Source organism: Schistosoma haematobium, chromosome 5 (genome assembly GCF_000699445.3).
Source record: "Schistosoma haematobium chromosome 5, whole genome shotgun sequence".
Taxonomy (NCBI): Eukaryota; Metazoa; Platyhelminthes; class Trematoda; order Strigeidida; family Schistosomatidae; genus Schistosoma; species Schistosoma haematobium.
Genome location: NC_067200.1, coordinates 3,766,450 through 3,785,028, shown reverse-complemented (window position 1 = coordinate 3,785,028; position 18,579 = coordinate 3,766,450). Strand labels below are relative to the sequence as shown.

Sequence of the window (18,579 nt, the reverse complement as noted above, 5' to 3'; positions counted from 1 at the left end):
CAACTACACTGATGACAGCTTCATCTGCAACTGCACAGGACTTTTCGAAGCGAATCTGGGCGCTGACTTGGTGTTCTGGAAACTGCAGCACTTAAGAAAAGACACTTCTCCTGGCCCAGATATGGTTCATTCTGCTATACTGTGGAAAGGAACCTCAATGCTGGCAACACCACTTAGCGTGATGTTCTCACACTCGCCAAGTCGAGGTGAACCACCGGAAATTTGGAAGCTGGCGCACATCACACCAATTTCCAAAGGAGGTCGACACTGCGAACCTTCAAGTTGCCGACCGATGGCTGTTCTCTGTATACCTTCAAAAATCATGGAGTCCTTGATATGCGATGGCATAAATGACAATTTGCTGTCCTTAAATTTCTTCTCACCCCAACATCATGGTTTCAGGAAGGGTCACTCTTGCATAACAAACCTGCTAACTGCGGTGGACAGATGGACAAGCATCCTCGATCACAAGGGGAAGGTTGACATCATCTACCTAGATTTCTCAAAAGCTTTTGATAAGGTTAACCATACATGTCTTATCAATAAGCTCGAACGACTGGGTATCAGACCACCTCTAATCGATTGGCTAACTTCATACATGAAAAATCGACATTTTAAGGTTAGGGTTAATTTAACTTTATCTCAGGCTATGGAATGTCCTAGTGGGGTCCCACAGAGCTCAGTACTAGCACCTCTTCTTTTCTTGATCTATGTTAGCGATCCTCCACAACAGATGTCGTCTGACTTAATGCTTTTTGCTGATGATGTGAAACTCTGAAGAGAGATACACAACCAAGAGTATATACTGGCACTTCAGGAGGATGTAACTCGATTTCAAAGTTGGGCAGATGACAACGAACCTACCTTTAACACTTCAAAGTGTAAAGTAGTCCATCTGCGTCATGTTGCAGATTACAGTTACAACTTAGGCGACTCCCCTCTAGAAGTATCCCAATTTGAAAAAGATTTAGGAGCGCTGGTAACCTACGATTTGAAATCCTACGCTAACCGTGACAAAAATACCTTTCGAGCAAACCTTGCACTGGCAACATTGAAGCGCATTTTTGGCCAGTTTGATGGAGGAACTTTCCACATAATCTTCAACAGTTTTATCCGTCCCCACTTAGAGTATTGAGCGTATCCAACGACGAGTCACGAAATCATTTCGGGGACTCAAATTTAAACCTTATGAAGAGCACCTCCGGTCATTTAACTCTTACCCATTAGAGTATAGGCATCTTAGAGGTGACCTTATTATGGCTTACAGTATCCTTACGACTTCTGGACATCCTCTTAAACACCTACTTAAGCTTAGTCCCAATACAAACCTAAGGGGTGACACCCAGAAATTGGAGGCACAACATAGCAGAACGGACTGTAGACACAACTTCTACTCCTTAAGAGTTGTCACTTGCTGGAATCCGTTGCCGACTGAGCTCTTCCAAGCGAATTCCCAGGAGTCCTTTAAGAGGAAACTTGACCTATTCTTAAGGTCTAAGGATAACATCTTATCATGAGTTATCTGTTTCTTTTTTTATGATCTGTTATAGTTAATATGCCTAGATTCCTGCCTGGAGGTGTTGGTATTCCACTGCTACTAGACACAGATGCATGTTAAGCGAAAGCTTCTTCTATTCCATCCACATCCATTTGAACCACTTTGAAACATTTAAAACACGCAATATCAGCACCTTCTGTTGGCATATTCAAGACGAGATTGAACCCTCGTAGTGTTAAAAACTGCAAGGATTAATATAGGTTGATAGACCTTCTATCCTTATTACAGAAGGTTGACGACACAACCACTTGCATGAAGGCTCGAAGTTTGACGTAATCCAAGGTCAAGGTCATATCAGCATGGCTAGAAAAGGTGAACGTGTTTCTGTGAGTGAAGACGATGACGAAGATATTTATGACCCTAAAAGCAGGGGATTCTGTCGTGCATGTGTCGACTTGTCAAAGTTTGGTCTTACAAAAGCAAAGGAGATGGTATCCAAACCGAGTGTAGGTATGTACTTTTCCAAAACGTCCTTATATCTTGTATTGTATTGTTCACTGTGTGTTTTAAAATGTGACCGCTAGCCCTGGAAACTCTGTACTGAATGGGTATGCGTGTATAGTTAATATTAAAATTCGGTATTCTGATTTTCACTTGCTCGTACAAGTAAATATACGTCATTAATGAATGTTCTATAGAATATCCAAGATCATATATGATCTAAAACGATGCAGTCGGCAGCCAAACTCTCGATAGTTAATCTCCCGTGGCTTACGTACTGTTTTCATGGTTCGGGTTAGTTTTTTTGTCCCAAATGTTTCTTCAAAACTTTGGACTTTATGAAAGTTATATGTCGTTTGAGTTACTCTTGAAACAAGGAGTTTAGAACCAAGCTTTATGTACGACTTCAGGCGACATTTTAGTTGATCGGAATGTGGGCAATACAGCTGCTGTTTTCTACAAAATATCTAGAGACTCGAAGTGTATATATACTGTCTACAGGGTTTAGAAACTTACTCAGGTTCGTGATAGGCTAGTATGCGAAAGAGTCCTTTCTATTTATGCTTACCGGATTGGACTGGTGCTCCCATTATTGTTGTCACTACTATTATTATTATTCCTATCCACTTGTCATTTTTTATCATTCTCATCTTCCTCTCCCTATATCTTCATTTTTCTGTGACACAATTATATTTTATCCCCCCTTTGTACCAGTTTAAATAAATGAATGTAAATAAAGGCACAATGTAAATGCTAGTTCATGCCTGCAGTTTTCCTTCAGAACCTTTTTAGTGTTGAAAGTAGTTGACCCAGTGATTATAACTTTATGCTGTTCAATCATCTGCATAGATTACTTACACCTGTTACCTCATATAGGAGCATAAGCCGCCCACCAGCATTCTCCATCCAACTCCGTCGTGGGAAATTCTTTCCACTTGCTATTCATCCACTTCATGTCTGCTTTCGATTCTCGACGCAGTGTGTTCTTTGGCATTCCTCTTTACCGTTTCCCTTCAGGATTCCAAGTTAGCTCTTGCTTCGTGATGCAGTTTGATGATTTCCTTAATGTATGTCCTATTCATCCCAGCGTGTTTTTAATTTCCTGTTCAGCTGGAAACCATTTTGTTCTCTTCCACAGTAGACTGTTGCTGGTGGTATCCGACATTGAGTATCTTGCATAGACAATTGTTCATAAATAATTGTACTTTTTCATTATGGTTGTAGTAGTTCTCCACATTTCAGCTCCGTACAGTAGAACTGTCCTGACGTTCATATTAAGGATTCTTACGTTGATATTGGTTAATAGTTTTGAGTTCCATATGTTCTTCAAGTATAGGAATGCTGTCTTTACTTTGTCAATCCTTACCTTTTCGGCTGCATCGGATCCTCCCTGTTCATAGACGATACTGTCCAGGTACGTGAAAGTTTCACCTGACAGGTGTACTCCTGAGATTTTTAAGGATAGTGGCCCAGTATTAGCAGTGAGGTTAACTGAGGTCTTAGATAGAATTTGGGAACGGGACATAATCCCATCTGACCATATATATTTGGTGCCCTCTTGCACCAATATTTATGTGTTTAAATCAATAAATAAATAACAGATAGTCACTGATTGTGCTAGCCTATAAGAAAGGACAAAAGTCCTCTTGTGACAATCACAGAGGAATCAGCTTGACTAATATAGTGTCTAAGATATTAGCTTCAATAATACTTCGACGCCTAATCAAAGCTCGTGAAGAGCAGATTAGGGAAAACCAGGCTGGTTTTCGACCTGGACGTGGTTGTATAGACCAGACATTCACACTACGTCAAGTTCTAGAACACAGACACACATTCGGACGCCCCACAATCGTAGTATTTCTCGACCTTAAGGCGGCATTTGACTCTATTGATCGTGAGGTTCTGTGGCAGTGTTTGTCACTGAAAGGAGTACCAAAGAAGTACATTAACCTTGTAAAGGCTCTCTATTCGAACACAACTGGTAGAGTGAGAGCTTATGGCGAACTGTCATCAGAATTGATTACCTCAAGTGGTGTTCGTCAGGGTTGTCCATACTCTCCATTCTTGTTTAACTTTGTCGTTGACGTGCTTTTAGAGATAACATTTTCCTCATCTAAATTTCCAGGGGTTGAACTTCTACCAGGAGGTTCACTTGTTGACTTAGAATATGCAAATGACATAGTTTTATTTGGTGAAGACGCTGACAAAATGCAGAGTCTTCTAACCACTCTAAGCAACAATGCAAACATGTTCGGGTTGCGATTCTCCCTCTCGAAATGCAAAATGTTACTTCAGGATTGGGTTGCATCTACATCCGAACTAATGATAGGAAGTGAAGTCAGTCAGTCAGTCAGTAACAACGTAGAACTTCGTACGTACGTACATCAGTTCGAGTTGCCACACCACATTAGCACAGAGATGCAGTTGTTGATTCAAATCCCGTAGTGGTAGAGGTGGTAAGAGTATAAGCAGTAATCGGGAAGATTAGGGTTTGGAGATGTTATTTAAAGAGTATAATCCAGTGAAATAAATTTGGAAAGAGGAAAAAGAAAGGGACATGAAGAATTCAGAAGATTAGAATTTGGGAGAACACAGAGAGTGGATGCACCTGCACCATTGCAAACGATTTTGAGCCATGTCATTCAGTGTCTCTAACCATCGGTTGCTATCATCTCGTGGTCCCCAACCAGGTAGTCTACACCTACCAACATGGCTCAGTCCACTTGTCAGTGACTTCATGGACTTGTGCCATGTTTTGGTTTGGCCGCCCCTAGCTTTCTTCCAACCTACTCCTATACCACTGAACATAGCACGTCGAGGTAGTCGGTCGTTGGGCATAGGTAACACGTGTCCCAGCCATCTCAACTGATGAAGTTTCACTACTTCATCAATCGATTTGCCAACCTTACCTAGTATTCGTTTCCTAACAACTGCGTTACTTACTCGATAGTCCCAAGATATACGAGCAATATTTCGAAGACACCTATGGTCAAATACTAGTAACCTACGAATATCCTCTACTCTTACCGGCCATGTTTCACTGCCATAAAGTAGGATGGAACGAACTGCTGCGCAGTAAACAAGTCCTTTGGTTGATAGACGGATATCTCGCCTACGCCATAAATGACGCAAGTTGGCAAAAGCTAGTCGAGCCTTCTGTATCCGTGCTGAGATTTCGTCACACACCAGACCACAAGGGCTGATGAGACTTACAAGATAAGTGAAGCGGTCGACACGCTCAAATACTTCACTCCTTATCACTAGTTCGGGTGTCGATGCAACCCAATCCTGAAGTAACATTTTGCATTTCGAGAGGGAGAATCGCAACCCGAACATGTTTGCATTGTTGCTTAGAGTGGTTAGAAGACTCTGCATTTTGTCAGCGTCTTCACCAAATAAAACTATGTCATTTGCATATTCTAAGTCAACAAGTGAACCTCCTGGTAGAAGTTCAACCCCTGGAAATTTAGATGAGGAAAATGTTATCTCTAAAAGCACGTCAACGACAAAGTTAAACAAGAATGGAGAGTGTGGACAACCCTGACGAACACCACTTGAGGTAATCAATTCTGATGACAGTTCGCCATAAGCTCTCACTCTACCAGTTGTGTTCGAATAGAGAGCCTTTACAAGGTTAATGTACTTCTTTGGTACTCCTTTCAGTGACAAACACTGCCACAGAACCTCACGATCAATAGAGTCAAATGCCGCCTTAAGGTCGAGAAATACTACGATTGTGGGGCGTCCGAATGTGTGTCTGTGTTCTAGAACTTGACGTAGTGTGAATGTCTGGTCTATACAACCACGTCCAGGTCGAAAACCAGCCTGGTTTTCCCTAATCTGCTCTTCACGAGCTTTGATTAGGCGTCGAAGTATTATTGAAGCTAATATCTTAGACACTATATTAGTCAAACTGATTCCTCTGTGATTGTCACAAGAGGACTTTTGTCCTTTCTTATAGACTGGCTTAATCAGTGATTGAGACCAGTCAAATGGGATTACGTCCTGTTCCCAAATTCTACCTAAGACCTCGGTTAATCGCATTGCTAATAGTAGATCACCATCCTTAAAAATCTCAGGAGTAAACCTGTTAGGGCCTGCTGCTCTCCCTCGTTTCAGATTTCCTATGGCTTTTTCAACTTCGTAAAGGGACGGAGGACCTACATTAACTTGCCATTCAGGTTGACTAGAGATCGTGGAACCTGAAGTGTTGCTGAAGGCCAGTTGAACTGATCCCGAAAGTGTTCTGCCCATCAATCCAGTCTCCTGGATTGAGAATGAATAATATGTCCATCTTTCTCTGAGATTGTTTCGCTAACGGTCGGGTTCCTAATTCTGGTTTCCTTAACGAGTCTGAACAATTGTCTGCTATTACCTATTGCCGCTGCCTTTTCCATCTCTCTTGCTTTCGCTACCCACCCCTGTTCGCGATCATTGCGTAGACTTCATGTCAGCTTGCGCTTAAGCTGACTCCGCTCTTCATTATGTTCAGAGTCAGGTGGAATGAGTTTCCGAGCATCTATCAGTACGATACATGCTTCTGAGATCCAGTGTTTCTCCCTAACCTTCTGATTTACCTTACTAGCAGATATCACTGCTGTTTCCACAGCTTTTCGGATATCATTCCATGCTGCCTCGGGGTGGGCATCACATACATGGCTGCCTAACTGTTTTCCTAGTTGTTCCTGAAATATACTCTTAGCTTGACTATCATTAAGTAGGCCCCTAAGAGGTTTCCTTGCAGCGTCTTTCCTACGTCTAGTAAGACGCAAGCAAATACGCGCTCGCACTAGAGCATGATCTGAATCTAGGCATGTGCTCCAGAATGAGCGACAGTCTTCTATCGAGCCCCTCCATCGGTGGCTGATAGTGATGTGATCTATTTGGGTCCAACGTTGGGACGAATTAGGGGTCGCCATGTTAAAAGATGTTTTTCCTTATGCTTAAAGTTAGTATTTGCAAGGAACAGGCGGTTATCTGAGCATAGCTGCAACAGACGGTCCCCATTATCTGTTCTTTGAGCCACGACATCATAAGATCCACCTAGGTGTCTTTCCCTATCGCTTAGTTTACCTACTTGAGCATTGAAGTCACCAGCCAAAATTACTACATCCGAGCGCTTAGCTTTTCGGAGAAGGTCCGAAAGCTTTCTGTAAAACTCATCTTTTACGTCATCTGAGCTGCAGTCAGTGGGAGAATAGGTAGAGACGACGAAGAGGCAACGACGAGTGTCCCTATCTTTCCGGATTCTTACTGTTCCGTTCAGTCGGACAGCGCACAAACGACTGTCTACTGGGATCCACTCTAAGAGAGCTAGTTCTGCCCTAGGACTCAATGCTATACCTACGCCGGCGAGGCCACGGGAAGCAGAATCAGGGCTTCCAGATACACGAGGCGTAAATCGAGTCGGTTCTTTATTTTGGCATGATGAGGTCAAATGAATGACGCTACTCGGATCCTGTATGTGCGTTTCGGAGACGCAGCACACATCGATGGCGCGAGATTCTAAAGGCCTGGCTAAGGAAGCCTGCTGTCCTATTTGGCAGTGTTCGTACGTTAAAAGCTCCCACGTGTAGTTTAGAGCGTGGTTTCAGGAGACCAGGAATAGCGTTCCACGTACTCGGATCGTTTGCCCTAGCGGTGCGAGGTGATAAAGAGATGCGAGGAGTGTTAGTCATGGAGATAAGAGAGGTATTAGGTGTAGGAAGGATTTGAATGTGACCAACTTGGTCTCGGGTATGAGGGTTGATGTCACTTCCCGGCTGCCCACACCGTGGAAGGGTATTTCTTGAGGAACGTGAAAAAGAAATTGGATTAGTGTTGGTCTTAACGACCTGGGAGCGTGACCGTAGAGCCCAAGGGACAACTGCTTGAGGCCGGTCGCGCACGGCCTTTTTGTGGAAGGCTTTTGACGTGTTAGCTCCGTTCTTCAAAGGGTCTTACCGCCGGAGAAGGAAATCCGTGAGGTAAGGTGAGGTGTGACATTTTTAGGGTCGACCTTTTCTAACCCCACCCCTCCTTGTGGGAAGGCAGCATCGCTGTCATGCTGGTTGTCCGAGGGAAACACCTTACTGCTGTCACACCTCTCTACAGTCAGCAGTACGACTTCGCCTTCGGACCTTGGGTTTGTTGCTTTTAGTCTTACCGCTCTTCAACCGACCTGTCTGACATGGTAGGACCTTGAGGAACGGTTGTTCCAGCCAGTATAGCTCGGTTGCTTCGTCACGATAGGCAAGCCCGACCACCACGTCAAGGTAGCAACAATGGCCGGGTAGCGAGTGAAGAAGTTGAGCGTGTCGACCGCTTCACTTATCTTGTAAGTCTCATCAGCCCTTGTGGTCTGGTGTGTGACGAAATCTCAGCACGGATACAGAAGGCTCGACTAGCTTTTGCCAACTTGCGTCATTTATGGCGTAGGCGAGATATCCGTCTATCAACCAAAGGACTTGTTTACTGCGCAGCAGTTCGTTCCATCCTACTTTATGGCAGTGAAACATGGCCGGTAAGAGTAGAGGATATTCGTAGGTTACTAGTATTTGACCATAGGTGTCTTCGAAATATTGCTCGTATATCTTGGGACTATCGAGTAAGTAACGCAGTTGTTAGGAAACGAATACTAGGTAAGGTTGGCAAATCGATTGATGAAGTAGTGAAACTTCATCAGTTGAGATGGCTGGGACACGTGTTACCTATGCCCAACGACCGACTACCTCGACGTGCTATGTTCAGTGGTATAGGAGTAGGTTGGAAGAAAGCTAGGGGCGGCCAAACCAAAACATGGCACAAGTCCATGAAGTCACTGACAAGTGGACTGAGCCATGTTGGTAGGTGTAGACTACCTGGTTGGGGACCACGAGATGATAGCAACCGATGGTTAGAGACACTGAATGACATGGCTCAAAATCGTTTGCAATGGTGCAGGTGCATCCACTCTCTGTGTTCTCCCAAATTCTAATCTTCTGAATTCTTCATGTCCCTTTCTTTTTTCCTCTTTCCAAATTTATTTCACTGTATTATACTCCTTGCGCGTATCTTAAGAATAAGTATCGTTTTACGGTAAAGACAACTAAGAATCTAAATTTCCTCCACATACTTCTAAAAGTATTTGAGATCATCTGACGATTTGTATACCCTAAAAGAGCTCGAAAGTTGAGTCAAATTTATGTTTTGATCACTGGTTGTTCACTGGACCTCTATCTAACAGTTAACTCATTTAGATAATCATAAATTCTGTACTCATACTGTTATTTCATTCTTGATATTAATCGGTGGTTGATGACGTAAGGTGACTTGTCTCAGGATCGTTCACAATGACGCGAATGCATTCACCTTTTATCTTCCTTCGAATTTTCATTTATACATCTTTTCGTTTTGTCTTTCAAATCATATGCTCAGTATTCTGATGGTTATGTCATTACTTTGTTACTACTTTCCTTTACTATTATTACAATTAACTTCATCTCATCGTACAATTGTTGTGTGGAGTTGGGATGACTCATGTTTTGTCCGAAACACTACATTAATCATGACTGACTTATATTCATATCTGACATGTGAAAATAAATGGACCAAGTCATACACATCCACTTACTTGAATTACTTACGTTTGTTACTCCTAATGGAGTATGGGCCGCCATCCAGCATTCTTCAACAAACTCGATCCTGGGCCTTCCTTCCTAGTTCTATCCAATTGTTGTTCATTTTTCTCATGTCTGTCTCCATTTCTCGACGTAATGTGTTCTTTGATCTTCCCCTTTTCCTTTGGCCTTGAGGATTCCATGTGAGGGATTGCCTTGTGACACAGTTGGGTGTTTTCTTCAATGTGTGTCCTATCTACTTGCAGCACTTCTTCTGATTTCTTCCTCCTCTGGGATCTACACATCCACAAACGCGCATTATATTAAACTACTGTGCCTTAAGATGCTTTGTTGTGGCTTGAGATCAGTGATCGTTATCAAATATTATATTGCTCAATCAGGATTCCGATCATTGACTAGTTCATCTACATGACCAATAGGACTGATGACCTATTATTTCACGAATTTACACACCGACTGATGAATCACTATCAAGGTATTAATGCTTATCGGTCTTCAAGTCCCTTGTTATCAAACATCCAATCAGGAGACACAAAAAGAAAAAAAAGATTAATTTTCGTTGTAACCGCGTACACATCAACTATGCTCAATGTAATTTGATTGGATTTTGCTTCTATTCAGAGTGTCCACCGGATAAAATTGAACTTGGAAAAGCAACATGGACTTTGTTGCATACAATGGCAGCATATTACCCTATACACCCGACATTGAAACAACAAGAAGATATGAAGAAGTTTTTACAAATTTTTCCTCAGTTCTTCCCATGTCGACCATGTGCTTATGATTTTGAGTCTAGTAAGTATAATATACTTTTTTAAAGTATTATTTTTGTTTTGTTTAACTAATAAACAGTTAGTTAAAAGAGTATGCTATTTTAAATGAAGTAGAAATTATTTTATTTCGGCGTTTCCGCAAAACTATTCATCCTTTTCAACTTACCACATATTACTGTATCAGCACAGTAGTGAGATAAAGTTATCAAGACAAATACCTAAGTATTTTCTATAATGTTCTATTCTGTCACCTTAAATCTAGTAGCGATTTGCAGTAACTTTATGGTTTGAAGCACTTGAAGTTCAATCACCAAACAAAAAGCTCCAACTCCGCTTCAACTGGACACAAAACATAACTTTAGAATGAGTGCACAAACACATCCATTGTTACTAAGGTACATAAAAATGATTTACATATAACATTAGTCAATATATCCAGATTTTAGATTATATTTCTTCAAAATACTCCTTATGTATCGTAAAACGATCGAGTGTGCAACGTTCAGGTTAAAAGAAAGGTTGAGGGGTTGTCAAACCAAAGGCACGCCATCAATCCATGAAGTTATTAACTCTCAGTCTGAGTCATGCTGGCAGATGCAGTCTGTCTAGTTTGAGTCCACGTGATCTTAGTGGTTGGCAACTTCCGATGATGTAGCTGAAAGTCGTTCACAGTAGCGTAAAGGAAATCACTTTATATTCATTAAAACCTTGAGTTCGAATATTCTTTCATACATACTTTTTAATTTTGTTCTTTCAAGTGATATCCTCAGTTTTATGTCATACAAATGGAATGTGACTAACAGTAGAATCCAGGATGCATGTCTCGTCCTATTCGGGTTTTGTCGGCTGGGTGAACACCTGCCTCCCGGAGTTGTTCAGTCTCAGACTCGAACGCAATACCATTTGCTCCAAAAATCAACGCGTTATCCACCTAGCCATTGATTTCAAATAGCCGCTCACTTGTGCAACGAGTAAATCCAGCTAATCAGTTATAAATAGGAAGAGGATTCCACTGTTAGCTATAATGAATCTATTTTGCATAAAGACTATGTCTAGCCAATCCTCACAGGATACACATATCTCAACCAAGACTGATCAAATTTCACTTACAAACTATCAACAATTTTGATAATCCAAACCACTAAAATATTTCCAATTTTCATTGATTCTCGTTGTCATTTTATTTATTTATTTATTTGAACATATAAATATTGGTACAGAGGGGCACCAAATAAATATGCATCACACAAGTCACTTAGTTTGTGTGTGGGCCGTGATACTACCCGAGTGCCCAGACCGAAACAGGTGGTTTCCTTAGGGAACCATACCCGGAGCCTTCGACCTAAAGGCCTAATCCACAAGGCAGTGAAGCAACGTCAGGAGATGCAGTTCCATGGTAGCCAGTGACCAACAATTGGTTCATACGCTATTTGTTCCTTCAGAATCCTGGAACCCATGTGCTACTACTGGCTTGTAATCAGGGCTTTCCAACCCCCATAGGTGGATCTTCTGTATCCAGCAACCTGGTTAAGCGCCGGACATTCTCTTCCCATCCTCTCGATTTTGTAAACAATATCCCCGCTACGAGAAGGCAGTGAGTTGAACTTCCCTGGTAGTGGCTGTATACACGCGACCATGTAAGAGAGTTTCGAGAGGGAAAGTGGACTCCCAATTCTCGACTGTACCAGGGCATTTGTGAACATTGCTGTCATTGCTGCTACAATTACAATGACCTCTTTTAGCCATTCACCTTGTTCATTTCATCTCGTTGCGATAATGTGATATGCGAACTTAGGTCAATTCGTGTATATCACAAACTCTTACTTACGTACGACTGATACCCCCAATGGAGCATAGGCCGCCAACTAGCATTCTTCAACCCACTCTGTCCTGGGTCTTCCTTCCTAGTTCTGTCCAATTGTTGTTCATTCCTCTCATGTCTGTCTCCATTTCTCGGCGTGATGTGTTCTTTGGTCTTGCTCTTCTTCTTTGGCATTGAGGATTTGAACTGAGGGATTGCCTTGTCTTGACATTTGTATTGAAAATTGTGACTTTGGTGTTGGTTGACAGTTGTTTTGATTTTGAGATGTTCTTCAGTTGTAGATATGCTGCTCTCGCTTCGCCGATCCGCGCCTTCATATCTGCATCAGACCCACCGTGTTCATCGCTGATGCTGCCCAGATATGTAAGGGTTTTTACATCTTCCAAAGCTTCTCCGTCAAGTGTGATTTGATTGGTGTATATTGTGTTGTATCGGAGAATCCAGATTTTCTCCTTGTGTATGTTGAGACCTACTGCTGCTACATTGGTCGTCTTCTCCTGCATTTGTTGTTGCGTGTGCGATAGAAGAGCCAGTTTAGATCGTCCAGCTGCATCCTAAATGTCCACGTATCCCATGCTTCCTCCCAGATGTTGACGTCTTCATGATCCAGTCGGTCACCAGGAGAAAGAGAAAGGGTGAGAGTAAGCAACCTTGCCTGACACCGGTCTTTACTTCGAACGACTTTGTCAATTGTCCTCCATGCACGATTTTGCAGTTTAATCTGTCATAGGAATTCTGTATGATATTGACTATCTTAGGCACACCGTAGTATCGGAGAAGCTTCCAAAGTGTTGTCCTGTCCAAGCTATCAAATGCTTTTTCGTAGTCAATGAAGATGATGTAGAGTGGTGAATTCCATTCAACTGATTGTTCCACAATGATCCGTATTGTTACGATTTGGTCTGTACACGGTCGATCCTTACGGAATCCTGCTTGTTGGTCTCGAAGTTGGGCGTCTACGGAGTACTTCATTCTGTTTAACAATACCCTGTTGAATACTTTTCCTGGTATCGAGATAAGAGTGATGCCCCTGTAGTTATCACACTTGCTGAGATCGCCTTTCTTCGGTATTTTGATCAGGTGTCCTTGTTTCCAGTCTGTTGGTACTTTTTCTTCATCCCAAATCTTGCTGAAGAGGATGTGGAGTATCCTTGCAGTTACTGTTACATCTGCTTTCAGCAGCATCATTGATGAACACGGTGGATCTGATGCAGATATGAAGGCGCGGATCGGCGAAGCGAGAGCAGCATATCTACAACTGAAGAACATCTCAAAATCAAAACAACTGTCAACCAACACCAAAGTCACAATTTTCAATACAAATGTCAAGACAAGGCAATCCCTCAGTTCAAATCCTCAATGCCAAAGAAGAAGAGCAAGACCAAAGAACACATCACGCCGAGAAATGGAGACAGACATGAGAGGAATGAACAACAATTGGACAGAACTAGGAAGGAAGACCCAGGACAGAGTGGGTTGAAGAATGCTAGTTGGCGGCCTATGCTCTATTGGGGTTAACAGGCGTTAGTAAGTACGTAACGCATTAGCATTTTAAAATTACTTTTTCTTACCTTGATGAATGTATCCGTGATCTTGTACAAGTGATTTTGAGCCATATCACTCCGTTTTCAGCTGCTAACTACGATTATCTCGCATTTCCCATCCAGATAATCTCGATCTATCTACTTGACTCTATTGTCTAATGAACTGAAATAGATGAAACGATTTTGTGGAACCTTAAAAACAACTGACATACATTTTGGTTGTAAAGGTATTTATAAATTACATCGTAGTGAAGAGGTGTAGGGTTAGTCTGTAAGAAAACTATGGGTGAGCAAACCAAGACGTGATGCCAGTGCATAAAGTTTTTGATAAATTTATTAAGTCATCTAAATAACAGGTGTAAAACCTGCATAATTATAGTAATCTGTGGTTGGAGATTTTCGGTGAGATGTCTCAGAGTCGTTTGCAATAACCCAGGTCCATTTACTGATTGACTTTTTTAGAATGCGAAATCTCCATCCACCTGTTTATTTCTCTCTTTTTATATCTAATCTTTACTATTAATACTGTGAGTACCTCTACTACTCTAGAATCTTTCTTGATAATTGCATCTCGGTTTACTAGTGTGGTGTATCGTTTCGAACCGATGTCAGGTTCAACGTTGCACTAATAATTACTATAGATTTAAGTGATTAATATCTTTTTCAGAACAGTGAGCATAGCGGACTGTTATGTCAAGTGATTTCCATCTATTTATAACCAATAAATAATGATAGTAATAATTAAGCAAAGATGGATAGTGGCTAGCAGTGGAATCCAGGAACTCAGAATAACTATCCACCAATATCGAAGTCAGAACGCGATGGCCTATGAAGCGAACATTAATGGGTTCGAGTCCCGGAGTGAACATCAACTGTGAGATGCAGGTACATCCAGCTGACTAGTCATAAATTGTCTGTAAATTTATTAAATAATTATAAAATGTTCTGACGTTTAAATATTTTCATGGTTTAAATCACTGACTACTCTTAGCTAGATCAACTTTGAAACCCTGTTAACTCTGGACAGCTGTTTTGTCCCTAGTATTCACTACTCTGCCATAGAGGCTCGAACTTGGAGCCTTCGTTCAGTCTCTAGACCACTGAGCCTTTGTCCACTAGTGTACGTGTCTAACTTCAATCATTCTGAGTTATTGTGCAGCCCTCATTCATTGTGTACGGTGGATTAAACTCCACTATCCAAAGCTTAAATACTTATTTCGCTAACGTAAAGATCATCGAAAAAAATTTAAAAACGCAAAAGCTCCTAGAAAATGAAAATAAATGTCAAAGATGGAAACCTTCACGTACTTCAACAGCACCATCGATGAACAAGGAAGATTCGATTCAGACGTAATAGTGAGGATTTTCACGGTAAGGGCAGTATTACTACATTTGAAAAACACATGGAACTCAAAACAACTATTAACCAATGTCAACGTAAGAATCTTTAATATGAACGTCAAGACAGTTCTACTGTACGGATCCGAAATGTGGAGAACTACAACCATAATGAAAAAGTACAATTACTTATGAACAATTGTCTATGCAAGATACTCAATGTCCGTTTATCGGATACCATCAGCAACAGCCTACTATGGGAGAGGACAAACCAACTTCCATCTGAACAGGAAAGTAGGAAAAGACGTTGGAAATGGATAGGACATACATTGAGGAAATAATCAAACTGTATCATGAGGCAAGCCCCAACTTGGAATCCTGAATTGAGAAGGAAAAGTGAAAGACCAAGGAACATACTGTTTCAGGAGTTGGAAGCAGACATGAAAAAGAAAAGAAAATGAACTGGAAAGGATTTTCCATGACAATTGAATCGAGAATGTTGATACATGGCCTATGTTCTACCACAAGAGGTAACAGGCGTAAGTAAGTACATTTGTTATTATTAATTTGTGAAATAGTATGAAGAAAAAGAGATAGAGAGTAACAAGTTTTTTTTTCCTTATATCATTATTTTTTTCTCTTCTCAATCATATAGACATTATTGTTCATCCACCGAAATTGGATAGTCGTCATGCATTAAGTGGATGGTTATGTATGCAACATAATTTAGTGAATAAAAAGATTGGCAAACCGTTATTTGATTGTACTCATGTATTGGAAAGATGGCGATATGGTTGGAAAGATAATGATGATTGTAGATTACCAGAACAAGACTAGTAACATTTTCAATGACTTGTCTTTTAATATATATATATATATATAATGTGTGTGTGTGTGCGCTTGGTGATTGTTCAGAATTCCTTTCGACCTATATTCTCTTGTTCCTATGTTTGTTCAGTAGTATCTTTCATTATTACTAAGAAATAATGAGTAGTATGATAGTGTACACAAATAATTCATTTAGTATGAAAATATATGTATTGGACAATTTGAATTGATATTTCAGTGATGTTTGTTTTTATTTTATATTAAAATTAGAAAAATATACCTGGTATTTGCCAATTTGTATCATTTGTAGTGTAGGCTGGGATATTTATCTTTGATGAGTTCACTGTTTAGTAGTTAACTCACTTCTACGTGATGAAAGTAAGTTACTAGTATTCGATCATTGGTGTCTTCGAAGCATCACTCGTTCATTTTAGGATCTTTAAGCAGACAGTCCTGAGGTTAGGACTGAAGAGGTTAGTTCTTTCTCATTTGATTCCAATAGATGATATGCTGTTAGCTTAGTATTTTAGCGGTCCAATCCTTCTAGTATTACTATGAACTTACTTGACCATACTCAAAAGCCAAAGTACCAGGTGTTGCTAGAGTCTATTGTCAATAATTAATAAAATCCACAAGTACGAGGGAGGCAAACAATGGACATTGAATGAGTGTGTGTGTGAGTTAAAAGTAGAAATGTGATATATACTACTAATGTCTATCGAAATAAGTAGTATGTAACACCAACCGAAAGTTAAATGGCTGGCAGCAGAAGGTTAAGAAGATCGAATTGAAGAAAACAGAAAGGAATTGTGAATTGGAAGATATTCTGTAATTTTGCATGAAATAATAAATTGGTTCTCCGCATCTGAGTTCTCGTTTATTAGAGAAATATCAATGTACATTTTATAAGTGTTAATCAATTGTAAGTTATTGGTTGTCTTTATCTACAACCGATGGGCGACCAGATAAAGATTGAGATGCAGTAATACGTTCAATCAAACCCACACTTTTTTGCATAGTGGGTTAATTGCTTAGATTACAGCTTGTAATAGAAAAATTCAATGGACTTACTATAGGGGTAGGGTATTGAGTAACGATGTAAAATCAATTGATAAGGTAGTAAATCCTCTTCTGAGACGGTTGGGACAGTCAGTCAGTCACTAACAAAGTAGAACATCGTACGTACGTACATCAGTTCGAGTTGCCATACGACATTAGCACAAGGATGCAGTTGTCGATTCAAATCCCATAGTGGTAGAGGTAGTAAGAGTATAAGTAGTAATCGGAAAGATTAGGTTTTGAAGATGTTATTCAAGGAGTATAATCCAGTGAAATAAATTTCGAAGGCGAAAAAGGGGACACGAAGAATTCAGAAGATTGGAATTCGGGAAAACACAGAGAGTGGATGCACCTGCGCCATTGGGACATGTATTACATATTTCTAAAAACCACTTAACTTGATTGATGATGTCTGGTCTAAGAGTAGGTTGGAGATCACAAAACCAAGATTTAACACTAGGTCCATGAGGTCAGTGACACTTGGACTGAACTATGTAGGTAGATATGGATTACTGGGTTAAGGTGTCGGCGTACATTAAAGTGAACAATATTGTCTTCAGTTAGTTTTTTTCTTTGTTTTACCAGACTTTACTCCGATAAACAGTAATATGAAACTAATCTTGGGAATTTGTGAGTCAATAACTGTTATATAACTAGTCGTATTATGGTATGTATACTAGTAGAGATAGGAATAATACTAAATTGAATAAATATTTCAATTAGGGAAGCAGATTTCAGAATATGGGTAAAGATACACTTTAGAATAACAATCAGGAATCCTTAAAATTACGTAACAGGATGTGTTTAAATAAACAGTACAAATAGATAATGGATAAGTGGTTCGAAAGTACTGAGACGCGCGTTTTGTCCTATTTGGTGATGACCACTTCAGGACTCGAACCCAGTGCCGTTTGCAGGACTCAGTAGCTAAGTGGATAACACGATGGCGTTTGAAGCGAACGGGACTAGGTCCGAGTCTCGGAGTGAACATCAACTGTGAGATGCAGGTGACGAGTGGGTGTCTTCGATTTCACTGCTAACCACTATCCATCTTTGCTTAAAATTGGATGATGGTTTATGAATCATGATTAAGATGAAATACGTGTCCTAGATTCCACTATTAACCATCATTCAACTCAGCTCAAAATACTAACACGATAAAAACTGCACAAATAGTATATTACTTAAATAAAATCAAAGTAATCAGTAAAGTGAATCTTAAAAACGATGTTTAGAATAAGAACGATAAAGGAATGGAATCCAGGCGGAAGTTATTGAGATTAGCAACTTTATATTTAATGTGACAAACATCAACGAAATTCTTGGTACAGATTCATGTTAGTCTAGGTTACTATACTAAGTTAACAAGACGAAATGAAAATAACAAAATGAAAAGATTACACTAATGTAGTAGTGATAGAAAAGAAAAACTAAATTATGGGAATATAATTTAAAAAGACACTGGAAAGGTATGTAACAAAGGATTCTAAGACTCAAGATCGAGAAGAACTTGGAGTGTATGCATCTGAGCCACTTTGGATGATTCATAACCATGTCAATGAAACTGACAACCAAATGTGATTATCACACGAACCCTAATTTAATTTAAAACAAAAGA

The 18,579-nt window shown here is 40.3% G+C and overlaps 1 protein-coding gene across 1 annotated transcript; it reads left to right on the top strand.

Moving 5' to 3' along the window:
• The first annotated feature begins 1,669 nt into the window (after positions 1–1,669).
• Positions 1,670–16,090, top strand: MS3_00008980 (uncharacterized protein). Its single transcript, XM_051217324.1, has 3 exons — positions 1,670–2,008; positions 10,219–10,392; positions 15,730–16,090. Exons 1-3 carry the CDS (start codon positions 1,858–1,860, stop codon positions 15,909–15,911), a joined length of 507 nt encoding a protein of 168 aa, XP_051064708.1. The 5' UTR covers positions 1,670–1,857; the 3' UTR covers positions 15,912–16,090.
• The last annotated feature ends 2,489 nt before the right edge of the window (positions 16,091–18,579 follow it).